General features: G+C 41.1%; 1 protein-coding gene across 3 annotated transcripts in view; it reads right to left on the bottom strand.

The window, feature by feature from the left end:
* The window catches only part of LOC147099986 (monoacylglycerol lipase ABHD2-like), a 126,703-nt gene that overhangs the window by 64,004 nt on the left and 40,920 nt on the right, over positions 1–21,779 (bottom strand). For all 3 annotated transcript variants that reach the window (XM_085968545.1, XM_085968544.1, XM_085968546.1), the window contains exons 2-3: positions 7,903–8,004; positions 6,811–7,025 (exon numbers count right to left, since the gene is read on the bottom strand). In XM_085968545.1, coding sequence (XP_085824671.1) covers positions 6,811–7,013 — 203 coding nt within the window. In that variant the 5' untranslated portion in view covers positions 7,014–7,025; positions 7,903–8,004. The remainder of the gene's footprint in view (positions 1–6,810; positions 7,026–7,902; positions 8,005–21,779) is intronic.

Raw genomic sequence — 21,779 nt, 5'->3', positions numbered from 1 at the left:
TGATCTTCAATCGTATTCTGTTTCCGTGAGCCTCATTTTGTCCCTGCCTCTGCAAGACACACTTACATAAAAATAAATAATGTACAATATCCACAAAAGCTTGATCCTGGAAAGATTTTTTTTTTTTTTTTAACTACGATGATTTAACTAACAGGGAAAGAGCAGCGATATAGGATTGGAGCAGATAACTCCAATGGGGGAACTAGCATCAGCACAGGCACAATAGGCCGAAAGGCTTACTTCTATACCAACATTTCAGATTTTAACGGTCAGACATAAAATGGATTAAAATGTAGCTGTATTCAGGGTTTCAATTTATAACTGCACAGTTTTAAATGATTGCTTGTTTAACTTGCAGAAAACAAGCAGAGTGCAGAAGATAAATTATAGATGGAGATAAAAGTGTAAAACTGCCAGTGCTACAAATCTGAAATAAAAACAGATTGCTGGCGAAGCTGGTCAGAGAAAGGCAAGTTGACCTGCTGTTTATTTCCAGCATTTCTGTTTTAAGTACAAGTCTATAAATACAGTACACTTAATATTAAAAAATCCTGAATTATGTATTTGGATAGGATACTGAAATGCGAATAGTCCTCAAAAATGTGAGTCCCGCATCTTCTGCAAGAACTAAAGGTACCTTGCATCAAAGGGGAACATTTCCAACACTGATCTCTGCACTGGAGCAGAGCTGAAATTACAGCAGCTTAGAAGTGGATGCTGAGTCACCACCGTGAGAACATTGAACTCTTATAAACAGGAAGTCGAGCCCTGGGGTTTCATAATGTCTTTACGTCAATCAGTGAGCAGTATGATTGCTCACAACCAGTTAGCTTAATTTGAGCTTCCAAAATATACTGTACTTTGTGATGCACTGGAGTTACTCCACTTCATACAGGAATTTTTTTAATTTTTCTATCCACCTGTCTGAATATTTGACGCAATAAAGCTTCAGCAATAACCAAAGTTATTATCCCATTTGAAGTTCTTAAACATGGTTGCATGATTTGAAAGTTAAAACAAAGGCAGCATCAGGTAACTCAATTGGTGAGCAGCAGAATGACATGAAATGGGAGCAAAATAGTCGGTCTCTCTCTATAATCCCGAGACAAAGGAAAAGAGTGCAAAATAGAAACAGCAATAAACAGAAGAGAAGCATGGGATCAATATTTTTGAAAGAAAAAACATTGTTCACCGGAAAACTACGGAAATAGTTTGCGTTTGGCTATTTCTCTTGGCATGGCAACACATAGTTAACAGTAAAATTGAGAGGTGGGGTGGAGAGAACAGGGTATAAAAGTGTGGCTGGCTTACAGGAAATTCTGATAACAGCATGGAATCACTGACACTGTAATATTTACATCAGTGATGCATATTTACAATAAGTGAAAACTAAGTAAACCAAATATTTGCAGTATAGTCTGTGTGTCTGTGTGGAGTTTGCACATTCTCCCCGTGTTTGCGTGGGTTTTCTCCAGGTGCTCCGGTTTCCTCCCACAGTCCAAAGATGTGCGGGTTAGGTTGATTGGCCATGATAAAAATTGACCCTTAGTGTTAGGGGGGATTAAATACGTGGGGGTTACGGGGATAGGGCTTGGGTGGGATGGCTGTCGGTGTAGGGACCGGCTGCTAGGGTTTGGATGATCAGCCATGATCTCGTTGAATGGCGGAGCAGGCTCGAAGGGCCGAATGGCCTACTCCTGCTCCTATCTTCTATGTTTCTATGTTATGTTAGTCTGAGCTATAATTCAAACACAGGTTATATGATTGATTGACTTGTGCCAAACTGCCTTTTCTTGATCATAAACCTATTTTTCTTTAAAGTTGTCTTTTTCTTTAACACTTACTGTTGCAATGACATAGCTTTCCAGTTGTTTTTAATCTAACAGCATTACAGAAAGAGTGTCTCACTGCTTGTGCACGACACTATTGCAACAAAAACACCCAAGTTCCTCCTTTTTTCTCTCCAAAAAGGCGACTACTTCCAGAACCATCCATCTCTTCACACATTTTCATGTGCACTGATTATAGAACTACGAGCAATGTAACCATTTGGCATGCTGTCATGGTGAATGAACACTATAAAGTTTCTGGTGTATTGATATACAAATGTAGCATATGGGTTTGCACCAGCAATGAGTAAAGATGAATCATTATTGAGCGGGGAGGTGGATAGCAATTTCTCCTCTCCTACCAGTGGAGGGTCAAACGCAAGAAACTTGTACATCTCCCAGAGTCAGTTACAGTAGCATTGACAGGACTAAGATTTCCAGTTTGCTTAACACAAAAAGGAATCAGGAACCTGATAAAGGACTTTCTGAAATCAATTATGGTGAAAATTCACCCAATTATACTGTGGAAGCACTGAACATTTAGGCTCATAGTTCAAATCAACCCAGTATACAAATGGAACTGAAGGATTTAGAAAGGAAATCACTTGTTGAGTCTAGTAAAAATCCAGAACTTACATTATTGAGGCAATAGACTGCTTCTTAGAGATGAACAGATGTGGCTTGTTTTGACTGTCTATTTTTTTTTTTTTTTATAAAAGGAGACTGATGTTTAATATAGAGAGGTCACATCATTTTGGTTAAAATCTGATTATGTATTTATAGGTTACGGATGTGATAGGTTTGTGTTGTCTGGAAGATGCATTTCCTTTATGCGTAGTAGGTGGTGGTGGCGCTAGCTGAACGCAAGAAAGCCTTTTTAAAAAAAGGAATCAAATAAAATAAGATAGTCACCAAGGAATCAAATAGGGAATTCAGAAGAAACTTTTGATGGCGAGAATGTGGAACTCGCTACCACAGGGAGTAGTTGAAGCAAGTAGTATAGATGCCTTTAAGGGGAGGCTAGATAAGCATGAGGGAGAAGGGAATAGAGGGTAATGCTGATAGAGTTAGATGAGGAAAGACAGGATGAGGCTGGAGTGGAGCATAAACACCGGCATGGACTGGTTGGGCCGAAAGGATATACACCATAGAAATATGCCAATGTAATCTCGTGGCATATGCATGAGGTGCCCTTCCATTGCTCAGCTCTTAAGGCAGTGAGTAACTGAGAAGGACAGAGAAGAGAAAGTTGGCAGAAAAAGGTGGGAGGAATATTTAAAAAATCACTGTTCTGTGGAATGATACATCATCTGCCAAACATTTCACACAAAAAGTTATTGTATACATGACCAAAAGGCAGCACTGTAATAAAAAAAAACTGTTGGCCTTCCCAAACATCTATTTATCAACATATACTGGTACCCACTATAGAGATAGCCACTCTTATACTCAGCCAGGAAAGCACAATGTTGGAAGATTTTAATCAAATATGCTGGAGTTTTATTTCTGTCTCCAAATCTAAACCAGATGTTTTATGTCTTTCAAGTGTTCTATTTTAATCATCAAAGTACTTTTTCTTTCAATTATTTTAATGAAAAGCTTTATTTATATAAATTCAAAAAGAAGGCTCCCCCGGCCCATCAGTTAAAAGTTTGAACCAGTCCTACGATGATCACCCAGGTTAATCCAACCTAAAGTATAGCTGTCCAATCTCAAAAAAGAGTGGTAGTTGGACATATGGGATCTTGGGCTTCATAGAGGTATTGAGTACAAAAATAGAGAAGTTATGCTGAACCTTTATAAAGCGCTGGTTAGGCCAGTTCTGGTCACCACACTTTAGGAAGGATGTGAAGGCACTTGAGAGGGTGTAGAGGAGATTTACCAGAATGGTTCTGGGGATGAGGAATCTTAGCTACAAGGACAGGTTGGAGAAGCTGGATTTGTTTTCATTAGAGCAAAGGAGGTTGAGGGGCGATTTGATAGAGGTGTACAAGATTATGACAGGTTTGGTTAGGCTAGACAGGGAAAGGCTAGTTGATGGTACAGGAAACTTTCTGGTATCCGGCACGGACGGGACCGAGCTGGTGCCGGTCTATCAACAATGCCGGAGAATCGAGCGCTATAGTTAAAAGATACGGAGCTCAGCGCTCCGTTTAAAGCAACAAACCCTGCAACAGCTTCAAAACAATCAGCACAGCTTGCAAGTATCTCTGTAGCTTAGCAACAGCTTCAGTTAGACGCTTGCACAGCCAGAAATGAGTAAAAAAAAGTAACTAAAAGTAAAAAAAGTTATCTGAACCGACTCCTGAATTTTGCCGGTTAATCGACATTTCCGGTTATTTAGTGGCCGGTTAATCGAAAGTTTCCTGTACAAGGACTCGGGGACACAGATTTAAGGTTTTGGGCAAGAGATACAGCGGGGATGTGAGGAAAAACTTTTTTATGCAGCGAGTGGTGAGGACCTGGAACTCGCTGCCGATTGAAGTGGTGAAAGTGGAGACACTCGATGTTTTCAAGGGGAGACTGGATAGGCACTTGAGGGAAATAAACTTGCAGGGCTACGGGGATAGAGCGGGGGAATGGGACTGACTGGATTGCTCTACAGAGAGCCGGCATGGACTCGATGGGCCGAATGGCCTCCTTCTGTGTCGTTATGACTACGTCTCTTTGGCGTGAATGTTGACAGTACTGGGACTATATGGCTTGATCTTTCAAAACAAAAAAGGCAAACAATTCACTCCATCAGTCTTCTTACAGCAGCAGCATCACATTTACAGCCAAATTACAGCTTTCCTTTTCATAGAACTGAAGAACTTGGAAGGAATCATTCTGTTTATATTCAACAGAGTTTATATAGAACAGAGACCATAAGGACAGGTCAACATGGTTTCAGAAGCCAGAGATCGTTTTCGCTAGTCTACTGGAATTCTTTGAGAAGGAGGAGGGGAGGTATCAGTGGATAGAATTTACTCGAATTATCTGAAATAAATATTCTGTGTCTCAAACATTTAAAGGAAAAGCACATGGAATTAAATCCAAAATGTTTAGTCAGCTTCAAAATTGGTTTTGCTATCAAAAGGTGGTGATAAATGAAAGAGGCAGCACATTTTATATTAGGGGAGGCAATATCCTTTAATAGTGTAAGTAGTGAGTCAGAAAAGACTCCTCCAGACACAAGTAACTATGCCCCTCCCCTCCCCACCTGCCACCGCCTGTAAAATTATCACCTTCTGCCCGCATTAACCCCACTTTCAAATCAACTGGCTAATTTTGCATTAATCCATGTGTCTTTTTTTAAGTGCCATGTCTACCATCTTAGTTGCTTTTATGGCAGTCTCTCTAATTCTGATTCTGCAGAACGGTATTTATGCTGCTAAATCTGCCTCCCTTACCGCAGAAGCAGATTCAACAATCCACGAAAAATTGGGTCCACAAGACTCTCATCGGGGTAAGGGAACTGGATTTAATAGAGGGAACGGCAAGAAATAGCTCTGAATGGGGGGCTCAGAATCCAAATGAAAAGAAAAGTCAGTATTAAAGTAGCTTTCATTAAACTGTCTTCTGGAAATTCAAGTTATATCCACAGAGTTATGGGAGTACAGCGTTCGTGCCGTTAAATTCATTTAATGCCGCGGATTGGGGTACATTCAATTATACAGGTGTCTAAAAGTTCTACAGAATCTACAGAAACCAGATTTAACAACGAATGCTAGAAGCCACCTCAGACACCCTTATAAAACTAAATAATAAGCGCACCAATATTTGTACTAACTGATCAGACTTAAAAGCCCTCAAGAGTTCCAGGTTCGTGCATGTAAACTTTGCTTTCTAAAACTGTGCATTTTAGAAAGTGGAATTGGATGATCAAAAGGAACCACATCTAATACCTAAACAATGACGTTACAGCACAAAAGTGTGTAGCAGGGATTTCAACATGTGGGACCATGCCTTTCAGAATCAGTAAGTACAAATGTTTGTGACTTAAGAGTTTTACAAGGGATTCTAAAAATAAAAACGGTTGCAAAAATGAAAAATACATTGGAAATTCTTAAACAGAAAAATACACGGAGTGCAATTCAAATTTAATTTCCAAACAACCTCGATAATCCACTTAACATCTGATGTGCTCAAGCATTATATAAAGAGGAGAACCTGGAAGTGACTAAACCCTTTAATTCAGATGATGTATATCAAAGAATGTGCAAGAGCACAACCCAACTGATTAAAAGGGCCTTTTACAGTACATTGGTATTCTCATTCAGAATGCAGGCAAAACCAGGCTACAAGTCAGCTGCCTATCTATGGGAAACAGATTTAACCACATACTGCAAATGTCAGGAACCAGATTACAAATGCTGGGTTCCCGGAATCTGAATTAAAAGACTAATATGAAAGTGGCTCAACAGTCAGCTAAACCCAGAAGCAAGGCGGCTGGCTTCTTCGAATCATTCTCTGCAGCACCTTAACAATAAACATAATCCGTTTTGGAGCAAAAGTGCTGGAAAGATTCAGCAGGCCAACAGAACAGTTCTGACAAAGGGTTAGACCTGAATTTTTGATTTTTTTTTAATTCGCTTATGGGATTTGGGCGTCGCTGGCAAGGCCAGCATTTATTGCCCATCCCGAACAAAAATGTGAAAATTGTTCCCTTCTTTACAGAGGTTGTCTGACCTGCTGACTACCGACAGCATTTTCTGTTTGTGTTTCAGATTTCCAGCATCTGCAGTATTGTTACAATTAGTTTTAAAACTGTTATGGTGCAAACATTGGTCGTCAGTGCTTGATCTGAATACATGACAATCACGCTGAAAAATTAACAGTGATTTCTTTACAATGGAAATTCTATGATATGCATTATTGAATCTTTCTAGTTAAGAGGCATTGGGTCTCCGGCCGCCACCCCTGCCCCCCCCCCCCCCCCACCGACAATACACTTATCTGCTTTACCTACAAGTAGCTGGAAAGCAATTCATTTACTTACTCTTTGGTCAGCAGTGGGCATGATTTCAGCAAGAATCGAGTGAGTGGGGTATCCTGGAAAGTCAGCTCTGGAGAAGCAGTTGGGCTCTTAAGATTCAGGCATCTTACAATGATGTACAACACTGCAGCGACTGCAGCCAGCTTCATCCCATCAAACATGGCTGGCATTTCAGGGGTAATCCTTACACCCTCAGAGTCTGCCATCGTTACCTACAGCTATTTTTTACAAAAAAAGTAGGACAAGTACAAATAACAATTAAAACAAGGGGTTCAGTGCTTTAGGCGCAAGGCTCAAGATTGCCCAACTCAGATCAGTTTTACTTAATTCCAATTGAGGCAGAATAGTTCCCTGGGAAGGGGAGGGGCAAGGGGGAAGCCGAGAAAACATGCTTTCGACCAACATTAGTGGCCGTCAAGGACCATCATTCTAATTACTGGGGGGGGGGGGGGGGGGGCAAGAAAAACAGGAATATTTTGATCCTGGCAGAAGCAGCTATATACAAATGTTCACTTGTTCTATATGTAACCAGCATGTCTGATGCGCAAGGTTGCATATCGCAAAATGAGTCACAAATTGAGAAAAAGGGTAAAAAATAAACTGGCACACGATTTGCAAACCTGGCTACACATCAGCTGCAGTTGTAGGAAGTTATGGGGTTCCTCAACCACAATTCTTCACACAGCAAATTTCGGATCCAAAAGTAGCCTATCCAGATTGACAAGATAATGTAACCCACTTCGCTCTTACATAAATGGCAGACTGAAGTGCAACATATTGGTTTTTCTTCCTTCCTATCTTCAGGATTTTAAAACCCAAGTTTGGCATTTTCTAATCGCTATTTCATAATTTACCTTTCTTCTGTTCTACTCTTCAGTTTTGGTGGTGTCTTGCACCTGGAATTTTCAAGTTAAAAAAGGCATAGACACAGTTCTAGGGAGAGCCCTGTCCACTTGTTGGGGAATTTCAAGCATGGGGTGGGGTGGGGTGGGGTGGGGGGTTAATCTTAAAACCAATATGCCCAACCTTTTAACATTCGCCTTCTACAATACAGTGCAAAAGTCAGAAAATTAAGGCTGAGGGGGCAGAACTTACCAATTTTGTTATTCACTCTGGTAAAAGGTAAATTCAGTCATCAGACTGCAGGTGAGAAATGGTTCAGTTCAGGTAACAAGATTCAGTTCTCTGACTCCCAACCTAATAATAAACAAAAACTACTTTTATTACAGGTATAAAATTGCAAATATACACTAACTATATAAAGGCATCAGTAGCATGGGGTTAAAAAGATCCTGTAAATGATTAAGTCAATACAAGATATCCTTGCATATAAAACTTATGTACATCTTAGACAACAGATACCACATACAGCCCTTGAAACAGTTATGGTTAAATTTTAGATTCAAATAAGGTACAAATCAATTCTTTACTCTTGTAACTACTTCCTTATTCACTTTACATTGATATTTTCTAAAGGTACAGAAGCTGCTGTTAACTCTCAAATGATCCATCAGCTTGAAAGTTCTGGCCTAATCTAGAATTTGCAATATACTTCTTGCCATGATTGCTCCACTAGTGTTCCTGTTGCCTATGATACATGCCTTTGGAACTTTGCTCTTGAAATGTTTGGTGAATCATCTGCTATTGCCGTACAGATATCAAAACCTTTTGACAGAGTCCAGCACTGTGCATTTCTAAATACATAAGTAGCCATTATATAACAAGCTATATTCATGCCTATCCAACAACAATGTGCATTCACATAGCAGCTTTATAGTAGCAAAATGCCCCAACGTGCTTTAAAGTTGAGGTCACACTAAAGTGGAAGGAGGATTAGGGGAGCTGACTGAAAGGGCAGGTTATGAGGAGGATTTTGAAAGTGTGGAGAAATGTAGCAAGCAAAGGGGTTGAGAGAGGGAGTTCCCTAGTGTGGAGGTAAGATGCCTGAAAACACTACCATTCATTGTACAGCAGAGGGAAAGAGGGGCATATCTTGGAGTGAAACATGCTGGCAGGGCCAGAGGACTGAAGAGGTTACAACATTAGGGAGTGGTAGGTTGTGAACAAATTTGAAGGCAGCCATCAATACAAGATAGTCACTAATAAATCCAATAGGGAATTCAGGAGAAACCTCTTTACTCAGTGTGGTCAGAATGTGGAACTTGCTACCACAAGGAGTAGTTGAGGCGAGTAGCATAGAAGCATTTAAGGGGAAGCTAGATAAATTCATGAGGAAGAAAGGAATAAAAGGATAGGGTGAGATGAAGGTAGGAGGAGGCTCGTGTGGAGCATAAACACCGGCATAAACCTGTGGGGCCGAATGGCCGGTTTCTATGCTAAAAATTCTATGCAATGTAATTTTGAAGTCGATGAACTGGGGACAAGGAACCAATGAAGGACTGCAGGGATTATATAGCAATAGGCGAGTCTCCTCTCTCATTTCTCTATCGATAGTTAATGGCTAATCCTCTGACTCTTTTTCCATTAGCTCATGGCCCTTGTTTTCTTCTTCTTCTATAACAATTACCTCCTCCTCACCAACCTTATCCAACCTCACTATTTATTCTGATCATTCATCTGAACATTCATCAACTTCCTTCACAAGTGAGCAACCCCTCAGTGCTCTCAATCTACATGTTGGAAAGCCTCAGAGCTTTAAAGGAATGAGAGCAACGTTCACTTGAGCACTGCTCATTGCACTGTATATCGCTAAAATAAGGATAAAAGGGGGGGGAAAAACTTGCATTGATCATGTGTCTCAAAATGCTTCACATCCAATAAATTCCGTTAACATACAGGACTGGTGTCATGTAGATAAATGTAGCAGCCATGTTGCACACAAAGGGGGAGAAATTGGGTGAGTAGCGCCACCTCTTAGCGCCTAAAGAGGCAGTCAGTGGCTGTAGCGCCACTGGCTGCGCCTCCCGCGATATTCAGCAGGGGCGCTAATGGTGGCGTTAGACATTTGCGCTGCGCCGCCACCGATGATGTCATCGGTGTGTGCAGCTCCCCATTCGCGATATTTGGTAGCGAACGCCGCAGTTGCACCGTTCGCTACCCGTGCCTGGTTCACGGGCCTTACTGTGCCGGCAGAGGCGCAAGTTAAGGTGGCGGTGCGGGGCGGCCGCTTTTTCGGCGGCCGCCTGCCAGCACCTCCGTCCCCGGCCTCCTGGTCTCCCCCCCCCCCCCCCCCGCGGCACTGCTGGCTGTTTCCCGAGAGCCTGGCACTTCTCCTTGGTGCTGGGCTCTTTTGCCGGCACTCGCGAGCGGGGATTGCGCTGTTGCAGGCCCCTCTCTCTTAACAGTGAGAGGAAGGCCTGCAGTACCGCAGCGTGCCGTGCCGCAGCGTGTGGCGCTGCAGCACGTTGCGCTGCGATATTCAGTTTCAGCACCCTAAGAGGGACGCGGAGCGCCTCGAGCCGCGCCCAGTCTCCCTCTAGGGGCACTTCAACTGAATTTGCGGCGATCGCTAATGCGGCAATCGCGGCACAAATTCCACCGCCCAGGCGAACTTTGCGCCGCTTGGGCGCCTCAGGCCAATTTCTAGGCCATAGATCCCACAAACACCTGCGAGATGAATGATGAGTTAATCTACTTTTGATGGAGTTAGCTGCAGGAGGAATATTTCAGGAGGACATTGGAAGAGCTCTGCTCGTCTTCCAATATTCGTACGAAATCTTTACAGACCACCTGAACAAGTGAAACATGCAAAGTTGACTATTTTAACACACAGCAGGAAGGCATACCCCCAACACTGCAGCACTATCTCAGTAAAAGAAAGACTTGCATTTATATAGCACCTTTCATGACCTCAGTACATCACAAAGCGCTTTACAGCCAATTAAGTACTTTTGAAGTGTAGTCACTGTTGTAATGTAGGAAACGCGGCAGCCAATTTGTGCACAGCAAGTTCCCACAAACAGCAATGTGATAGTGGCCAAATAATCTGTTTTTTAGTGATGTTGGTTGAGGGATAAATATTGGTCAGGACAGCAGGGAGAATTCCCCTGCTCTTCTTCAAAATAGTGCCATGGGATCTTGTACATCAACCAGAGAAGGCAGACGAGGCCTCGATTTAACGTCTCATCCGAAAGACGGCACTGCTGACAGTGAAGCATTCCCTCAGTACTGCATTGGAGTATCAGCTTAGGTTGTGCTCAAGTCCTTGGAGTGAGACTTGAACCCACAACCTTCTGGCTCAGAGGAGAGCGTACAGTACTACCACTGAGTCATAGCTGACACCTACTAAACTACACCGGTGTGCTCAACCTAGTCCTGCAGTGCGGCTTGAGCGCACAATCTTCTGTACAAGCAAGGATCAAATGTTACCAACTAAGCTAAGCTAAAAAACACACTTCACACAACCAACAGAAGTTCAACTACAAGTTTTAAAAGACCTAATGCTCTTTAATTAAGTTTTAAATAATTAACATGTATTTTACACGAACCTTTTCCATAGATGTAGTCATCATTTACAGCAGCCTGCCTCAACCTTGACACAGCTTGTTAGCAACTATGGAGACAGTTAACACGATTCACATATTACACTGTGGTATGAGCTACTGAGAACAAACCCATGTTATTTGATCAGCTTTGCAGGTGAGCTATTAAAATTGACAAATGGAAATTAGATTAAATATTAAAAGAGAGGAAGTCAATAGCAACCGGTTGAATCTCAAACTTAATCCATGATGGAGCAGTTATAACATGGAATGCCGAGAACTAAAAATATGTAATGCAAAGTCGATGCCATGCAAACACCAGTTTCCTCCTAAAGCTGTCCTCTTCACTAAGTAAATGCGAATGAGGGGAAGGAAAGAGTAGGAAGTGAAAGATTATTTCGCGTCAACATTTTTGAAAACAGTATTTGACAGATATGTTTTTTAATCCTAGTTTTTGAACGTCAGCAGGTAGACCAGACTCAATTTGGTGATTGCAAAGCTAAAAGTGCTTTTTATTTTTTCCCCAAAAATAGGGACTATTTAGCTTTCGCCAGCTCCTGCCACAAGCACAGAATACTTCACAAACGAGTACTCAATAACCTGTTACCTCATTCTCAGGATAGAAAGTTTGTCAAGTAAAGTTTGGAACCCTAAACTTTGGATTTACATATTACGATTGAGACTGTGGTCATCATATAATGTTTGGATAAAACATCACTGTTGACACAAGTGCTATATCAGGATACTCTATATACAGTCAAACCGGTTTGACGAACAAAGTCTAGAGTAATTTCCATACAAACACAGTGGACCGAAAACCCTCATTTTCCACAACCTATTCTAATTTGCAGCCTGCTGAAACATTTAGAAAAGAACGGGTGCGTGGAACCAATTGCCAGAAAATCGCACCCAGGAATTTTAGACATTATAAATTGCAAGAGTTTCGTTCAAGTGGAATAGAATCAAAGATTACAGCACAGAAAAGTCCATGCGGCCCACTGCTTCTGTGCTAGCTCTTCAACTGGGACAACCTATGCTAATCCCACTTTCCTGCCATCTCCCCACATCCTTCGCAATCTCTCCTTTTCAAATATTTACCCAGTTCCTTTTCAAATGTTGGTAGAGTTTCTGCTTAATAGCCACTGTGGTGAAGCACTCCATGCTCCGATAGCCATTTGTGTGAAAACATTTCTTCTAACTTCCTCCTTCATTGTTCTCGTCATAATTCTCAGACTGTACGCCACTGTTAACCATTTGTCAGAGTACAAACAATCTTTCACGATTTACCCTCCCAAAATCCTTCATATGTAACCTCCCCGTCAACAAAGGAACCAATTTTTGAGTTTTAGAATCTGAATCTTAAATCAAGATTATATTATTGGTAACCACTCATGCACATTGTTTTCTATACACCAGTTATTTATATTTAAATAACTGCCAATGTTGATGGTAGAATTGCAGCAACACAGGTTCTACCAACAATTTTCCAAATACAAATGCTCTTTCTGAACCCCGCCTCACCCCCCACCCCCACCTCCTCCCCAGCACAGCAGGGCCCCTGCCAGGTCCCCATCTTGCATGCGGTAACTCCAGCTGTGCCTTCCTCTATATCTAAAGAGGGGGAAGGAGCTAAACACGATCAAAATCACTAAGGAAGTGGTACTCGGTAAAATAATGGGCCTCAAGGCGGATAAATCACCTGGACCTGATGGCTTACATCCTAGGGTCTTGAGGGAAGTGGCGGTAGGGATTGTGGATGCATTGGTAATAATTTTCCAAAACTCCCTGGACTCGGCAAAGGTCCCGGCAGACTGGAAAACTGCTAATGTAACACCCTTATTTAAAAAGGGCAGTAGACAGAAGGCTGGAAACTATAGACCGGTTAGCCTAACATCTGTGGTAGGTAAAATTTTGGAGTCCATTATTAAGGAGACAGTAACAGGACATTTGGATAATCATAATTTAATAGGACAAAGTCAGCATGGTTTTATGAAGGGGAAGTCATGTTTGACAAATTTGCTGGAGTTCTTTGAGGAAGTAACATATAGGGTGGATAAAGGGGAACCAGTGGACGTAGTGTATTTAGACTTCCAAAAGGCATTTGACAAGGTGCCACACAAAAGATTATTGCTTAAGATAAAAAATCATGGGATTGGGGGTAATATTCTGGCATGGATAGAGGATTGGTTATCTAACAGAAGGCAGAGAGTTGGGATAAATGGCTCATTCTCAGACTGGCAATCAGTAACTAGTGGTGTTCCGCAGGGGTTAGTGCTGGGTCCCCAACTCTTTACAATCTATATTAACGATTTGGAGGAGGGGACCGAGTGTAACATATCAAAGTTTGCAGATGATACTAAGATGGGAGGGAAAGTAGTGAGTGAGGAGGACATAAAAAACCTGCAAGGGGACATCGACAGGCTAAGTAAGTGGGCAGAGATTTGGCAGATGGAATACAATACTGGAAAGTGTGAGGTTATGCACTTTGGCAGGAAAAATCGTAGAGCAAGTTATTCTCTTAATGGCAAGAAACTGGAAAGTACTGAAGTACAAAGGGATCTGGGGGTCCTGGTGCACGAAACTCAAAAGGTTAGTATGCAGGTGCAGCAAGTGATTAAGAAGGCCAATGGAATGTTGGCTTTCATTGCTAGGGGGATAGAATATAAAAATAGGGAGGTATTGCTTCAGTTGCACAAGGTATTGGTGAGACCGCACCTGGAATACTGCGTACAGTTTTGGTGTCCATACTTAAGAAAGGACATACTTGCTCTCGAGTCAGTACAAAGAAGGTTCACTCGGTTAATCCCGGGGATGAGGGGATGGACATATGAGGAGAGGTTGAGTAGATTGGACTCTACTCATTGGAGTTCAGAAGAATGAGAGGCGATCTTATTGAAACATATAAGATTGTGAAGGGGTTGGATCGGGTGGATGCAGGGAAGATGTTCCCGATGATGGGTGAAACTAGAACTAGGGGGCATAGTCTTAGAATAAGGGGCTGCTCTTTCAAAACTGAGATGAGGAGGAACTACTTCACTCAGAGGGTGGTAGGTCCATGGAATATGCTGCCCCAAAAAGCTGTAGAAGCTACATCATTACATAAATTTAAAACAGAAATAGACAGTTTCCTAGAAGTAAAGGGAATTAAGGGTTACGGGGAGCGGGCAGGAATTTGGACATGAGTCTAGGTTCGGATCGGTCATGGCCCTGTGGGTAGCGGAGCGGGCCCAGGGGCCGTGTAGCCTGATCCTGCTCCTATTTCGTGTGTCTAATTCTGTTAGATTCAGGAGATGGTTCTGTGATAGTGGATTGGCGGTTAGGATCAGATCAGCCATGATCTTATTGAATGGCGGAGCAGGCTCGAGGAGCCGATTGGCCTACACCTGCTCCTATTTCTTATGTATCTGCATCATGACCCCATTTACCAGCTGGTAGATAGCACATCATAAGGTAATTATCGCATCTGTCAACCTAACCGATGTAGAGTCTTTGGGGAAGAAGGAAAAAACTGTGAAGTTGGATTTCCAAATTGTAGAAGTTAAAAATGTTTCTCAAATGGAGAAACTACACTTTACGAGAATGCAATTCATTTACAGACGAGAATTCCAAGTAATGATGAAGCGGTGAAAGATTTGACTGCCATACAAAGTAGATTACAGATTTTTTTTCTGTATAAGGTTTACTGATGCTATGTGAGAATTTAACTATATATCATCCTGAATGCTGTAATGTTCTCAGAACTTCAAGAGGAAGTCATATTACCTATCCTATAATGTAACTTTTATTGTAACCTTCTTAAAGCAGCAAAGATGCAATCTGCCAAGTTGCGATAGCATCTAATAGTGTTGTTCTAAAAATAAATAATGCAAGATTCAGCGGTTTAGCATTGAAAATTTGAGTGGCTTCTCGGAACAATGCTGCAATAAGAAAATTGCCACCAACATGGACATGTCACTGCTTCTCCTTCATGCGAAACAGGGCGAGACATCCTGCTTACATTCTGTAGAATACTGGAAAGAAAAAGGGATTTCACAGATATACCAGATGGTCGATATTTGTCAACCTCTACCCATCCCACCTTCCGTCACCATCACTGGAGAGGGCGAACTTTTTCTTTTCCAAAAAACACAATTCCAAAATATGGATGGATTGTGAAATGAGATTCCTGAAACCGTAACGTTCCCTTCCAACTTACTCCATCAGGTTACCCTCAACTCCAGCTCCAGTGTAAAAAGCCCTAATTTTTCCAAGTCTCCTCATAACAGCAACCCCTCATCCCTGGTAACAGTCTAGTAAATCTATACTGCAGCTTTTCCATTGCTTTTATATCCTTCCTAGAACCGAGTGTCCAAAACTGTACACAAAACTCCACAACATGATCAACTCCATTACCATTTAAGGTGCACTCCATTTCCCTATTCTTGCTTCCAAAATGTATTATTTCACATTTCTCCACATTGAACAGCATCTACCAACTATCAGCCCATCCTGCTAGCCTTTGCATATTGTCCTGCAGTCTTTCAGAGCTCATCACAATTTGCCTTCTCTCCCGCGCCGCACCGACCCCCATTTGGTGTCATTAAATCTTGAGTTCTTATTTATTGTATACATGAATAATCTCTACTGTATTCTCAAGTCCAGATCATTTATCCATTCAGTAAATAAGCCCCAATACCACTTGACGCATCTTTTCAGTCCGATGAACTTTCCTTTTTACCCTTACCCTTTACTTGTTCTCCAACCACCTTTCTATCCATAGGGCCATGTTCCCCTTAATTATTGCTTGAAATCTCTTTTATGGGAACTTGCCTTTGGAGCTTTTCTTCCTGTAAATCAGAACACGGTTTGAGTGTCCAGCGGTTGAGGGTCAGAAAAAAAGTCTGTTGAAATCTGCAACAAGGTTATATGGGTCAGAACAGTTTAGAGGAAACAATGGCATTGAGACTTGAGGAGCAGTGTGCTCTGGGGAGCTTTGCTGCAGTGTTATTCATTGCTTCCACTGTACTTGTGGGAATCTCAAGCTGAGATACTTCTGCTGAGTCACGACCCAAAGGAGATTATGCCACAGATCTCCAAATTACACATATGGTACAAGAGAGAACGGAAACTACCCCAGAGACAGCTCAGTTCCAGCAGCTGTATCTTTTGCAAAAAAACAAAGCAAACAAGATGGCTACCATGCCAACATTTTCCCTTTCCAATGGATCTGCAGACTCCCCAGCTGAATTCATCACAAAGCAAACTGTGAACAAACAAGACACTTGTCTGTAAGATTTGAATAAGATGTGCCTCCAGTCTCAAGTTATCTTGCTTCCATCATTTTTACTGATCATAGAATCACACAGTACAGGAGGCCATTTGGCCCATCGTGCCTGTCCTGGCTTTTTGAAAGAGCTATCCAAATGGTCCCACTCCCCTGCTCTTTCCCCATAGCCCTGCAATTTTTTTCCTTTTCAAGTATACATTCAATTCCCTTTTGAAAGTTACTATTGAATCTGCATCCACCACCCTTTCAGGCAGATTATAACTTGCTGTGTAAAAAAAATTCTCATCTCCTCTTTTTTTTGCCAATTACCTTAAATCTGTGTCCTCTGGTTACTGACTCTCCTGCCAGTGGAGAGAGTTTCTCCTTATTTACTCTAATCAAAACCCTTCATAATTTTGAACACCTTTTTAAATCTCCCCTTAACCTTCTCTGCTCAAAGGAGAACAATTCTAGCTTCCCTAGTCTCTCCACATAACTGAAGTCCCTCATCTAATAAATCTCCTCTGCACCCTCTCGAAGCCCTTGACATCCTTCCTAAAAAAGTGTGGTGCCCAGAACTGGACAAAACAGCCGAGGCCTAACCAGTGATTTATAAAGGTTTAACGTAACTTCCTTGCTTTTGTACTTGATGCTTCTATTTATAAACCCAAGGATCCTGCATGCTTTCTTTTTAAAGCAGCCTTATCAACTTGTCCTTCTACCTTCAAAGATTTGTGTATGTGACCCCTAGGTCCCTCTGTTCTTACACCCCATTCAAAATTGTAGCGTTTAGTTTATTTTGCTTCTCCTCATTCTTCATCCCAAAATGCAAATGACGGTTGTAGAGAAATCATCACTTGTTCCCTTCTAATCCAACATGGTCACTGTGGTGGCGTCCTCAATTCAAAGCAAACAATGAATCCTTACAGGCCAACACTGAAACCTGTTACTGAACAATTCTGTTTTTTTTTTTTTTAAGTCAATAAGTAAAAAAAACACTATTTTTGGATGAAGATTTTCACACTTCTGAGACCATCTATAAAGCATCAGGATGCTGTTGTTTTACCTACAATTTTAATGTACCATTTAACAAACTATTAGTTTGCCACAGAGGCAAAATGCTTAGGCTCGGTCAAGTTGGAGAAAACCCCTCCAAAAATCTTTATCCATTTGTGAGACTAAACCACACAAAAGATCCCTTTCCAAAAACAAATTTAAATATAGAGGAAAAGTGCTGAATGATACCACATTTATACACAGTTCGCTGCTATCTAAAATTGGGAGTTTAGAATTCAAATGGCGCAGTTTAGACAGAGTAAATAAAGGGAAACGGTTTCCAATGGCTGAAGAGTCGATAACCAGAGGGCCCAGATTTAAGGTGATCGGCAGAAGAATCAGAGGCGACACGAGGAAAAACGTTTTTACGTAACGAGTGGCTAGGATTTGGAATGCACTGCCTGATGGGGTGGTGGATACAGAGTCAATCATAGCCTTCAAAAGGGAATTGGATAAATACTTGGGAGAAAAAGTGGCAGGGATATGGGGAAAGAGCGGGGGAGTGGGACTAACTGGATTGCTCTTCGAAAGAGCCGGCGCAGACTCGATGGGCTGTATTATTTTATGTTTCTAGTATGTTGGTAGACACGGCTCTAGATTCTTGACATACAAAATATCTGAAGTTGCCATGCAGCTGTGGGGAGTCGGCAAGCAGAAAGCAGGCACCTTCCCATCGGAAGAACTACCCCCAGAAAGCGCTCTTGCTTTTAACAGCCAGCTCCAGGAAGGCACTGGCAGAATGTCAGTGCAGGTCACGTCTGCCCTCCCACACAGATGGTAACATAGCAACATATTAAGAAAGTACCATCAGTCCATCTTGCCTGCCCACCCTATTATCATCTTCCATTCCTGCGAGTTATCTTCATCCATACACATTTACAAGACGCAATCACCACAAATCCTTTCAAGTATGAACTTGCCTACTCCCTAAAAGTTTCTTCCTCTCTACCCACACTGGCAGCTTGTTTCCCAGTAGATGCTGGGCTCCAGGAGAGAGAAAAACAATGCATAGGAAGAGGAATCAAATATGGAAGGAGAGAAAAATTCCTTAGAAAGAGGAAGTCTCAACCTAAATTTAAAACAAAGGACAAAGCTTTAAAAAAAAGAAATTGAGAATTAAATAAAATCTTTCAGGAGCTTACACAAATGAGAAACCCTTCAAGGCGGTGCTGTCCTAAATATGTCCAGTAGGCCACATCTGACATGCAAACCCTAGTAATCTAGCCCATGAAGCTCAGGTAGCTGAATCCTGTTGTGTTCAAATGTCTTCTTTACTGGTTTGTTCTGTTTGAATTTCTCAGAGCTGAAGGTCTACAAAGAGCTGTGCAAAGCACAATGGTGGATAAATACTAAATCAGGATACTGAAATCTGTTAGTATCAGCAACTTGGAATATATATATCGATTTGTTGGAATATTAATTTATATGTGGCCCTAAGCAATCCAGAAAAAAAAGACTTGGACAGACTTGTTTTACAAGCTTTCTAAATTCAATCCATACACTTCGAGTATCCTGTTCTTAAACCATCAATTCTGAGCGTTAGGTTAGCAAACGTTTTATTTTCATATCGGAAGTTACTCTTACCTAGGTCTATTTTGGCACCTATATTGGACCCAATTGTAAGCAATATACAAGCAACCTAAACAAAAAGTTGATTCAGCTTATATAAACTGAGAGCACTTCTACATGGTGAAATTTGTGCATTGCCTTCATATATAACCTCGACTCGCTCCTGGTCATTTCACCTTCGCACTTGTTCTTAGCTATCAATTATTAACATAGAACTACAAAGTGATACTGTATACAGTAACTGCAAATATCCAGTAACTATGTGGCACACAAGGTGCCCCATCCCCAATAGGCCCTACTTGAATGGTTTAATGATGTTCTCCGAATCCCTTGAAATTGGTTTACTGCCCTGAAGTCACTCTCGGGTATCCATTATGCTATGTACAGTAGATATTGGCCAAGAACGTCCTGCAATAATGATGTCACAGTCAGTAGCCATCATATACAAATCTCTCAGAGGAGACAGAGTTATGCACTGAAACATAAAACAATGATGTATGATTAACAATTGATATCTTTTTTTTCCAAGACTGACATCTAATCTCCAGTTTCATTTGACAATACCAACTGTTGATTTCACTACTGCAATCGGAGAGGCGTGTAGAGCGAACCTTTAAACTGTGGGTGTATGAATGCTACACAACAGAGTGCTAAAGGCCATACGTTTCAAATTAATAGGCCTCTAGATAGACTAGAGATTAGAAGAAATTTCCTCCCCACAAATAATGGACATGTAGAACAGACAGCAGAAAAATTAGCAGGTGTGATGTTGATTATTCTTTAAAAAAAAGAGAAAATCTCTGGTTAGGAACTGAAGTGAAATGACAAAGATAGATACAGACTTATGATTAAATACTCCACAAAGACAAGATGGGGCCAGTAGTGTTGTCTGTGAAGGGTTGTCAGCTAAGAGTAAATATAGGCAATAGAACAATATATACTTTGGAGTTTCTCTTTGGCGATCAGGGGTTATTTATGCAGAACGTTTCTGTGCGATATTAAATTGGTGGTGTTGAGTCCACAATAGGTCGGACAGTACAAGGTCCGTGGAAGGGAGTGGATTTGAAAGTCCAAATTGAATTTCTTATTCCAAACCTATACATAAATCTAAATCCCTTTATTAAATCAGTGCTATATATCCAGCTATTCTCCATGTAAAAATAAATAAAACTAGTGTATTTTATGCAGCACCACGCACAGCGAGGCAGAGGATATGATAGAAGTTTCAGAGATGCAGTAAAGTGGATGATGGTAGTGTGTTTTTTTCCCTTTGGTTCCTGGGAAAAAGATATATTTTTGAACCAAATGTGAATTTTCTGCTCAACCTTTCAATTTCCCACTCCCTACGATACCTACATGACATCCAGTTTTTAAGTACATAAAATAGGTATACAAGATTTAAACAAGAACTGGTACATAACATGCAAGAGACGGTATACATCTCAATGGTTGAAAATAATCTCGTGAAAAAGTGCCATCACAGCGTTCCCAAGACAACACCAGGACAATTCCCAATATCCAATACAAAAAACAAACCACTGCAGTTCAATTCACTGGGGAAGGGAAAGAGAAGAAACTCTTCCATGTGATTTTAGGTATTTACCACATTGAGGTGAAAGCTTTCGCTTCAGTATTTGAACAAAATTAACTCACTGACAGTTAACAGTTAAAAAAAAAAAGTATACTTGCAATTCTATTTCGGTAACATTTAGCTCAAGTTAAATATCTTCCTGCAGCAAGCATTTTAATTTTGTCTGCATTACAATAAAACACATGCAGCGAAGCAGGTTTCAGGTCAGGGCACTTAAGGGTTTAGATGACCGATTAAACCATTTGAACTTCACTTGCAGTTAAAACATCACCGACTGCTTTGCAAGAATGAGCATGATATCTGCTATCTTGCATACAGCGCCATGGTAAATTGCATCTGGAATAACAAAAAATATTTTGGACTGCAGCAGTTCAAGAAGGCGGCTCACCAACACCTTCTCAAGGGCATCTAAATGCTAGCCTTGCTAGCAACGCCCAAATCCCAAGAATTAATAAATAAAATATTGGGTCTCATGGATTCAGAGCCATTCAAACAAAACTCTTCTTTTTGGTACAAAGATGGCACCATTTTTATGCCCAGATATTACAAACCTTGTTCTTCTATATTTTCCAGATGGCACTGAATCAAATTAAGCACTTCATTATAAAGTAAATGCAATAAATATGCTGACCATTGGATTCAGCGCCAGTCCTTTTTAAAAGGTTATATATTTCTTGCCCCTTCTTTAATCAGTTCCTATACTTTATAGCAATTCAAGATTTAATGGCCAAATGTCCCTTAATTTTATCAGCAAAAGAACTGTCAAACCACACACAATTCTGGAAACTGGATATGGACAATCAGATATCTACTTTGGCACCTTTAGTTCCATTCCATGAACAAAATATTTAATGCAAAGTTTACTTGAGCTACAACCATATGAATATTACTCCCTATGGTATTAAGGTACATCATATTTGTTACTTACAATACATTATCACTTTTTGTCCTGTTACATTACAAAACTGTAAAATTCCAAATATTTATGTGGCACCCAACAGGCAATATAATATAAAGCATCCTGGCGTTGAGAGCACTAACCCTGCTGCAATTTCAATTCTTTTCGATT

This window comes from Somniosus microcephalus, chromosome 27 (genome assembly GCF_052327205.1).
Source record: "Somniosus microcephalus isolate GS21.2 chromosome 27, FLI_Smic_1.0, whole genome shotgun sequence".
Taxonomy (NCBI): domain Eukaryota; kingdom Metazoa; phylum Chordata; class Chondrichthyes; order Squaliformes; family Somniosidae; genus Somniosus; species Somniosus microcephalus.
Note: the sequence above shows the minus strand (reverse complement) of the source record. Positions and strands in the feature narration are given on the sequence as shown.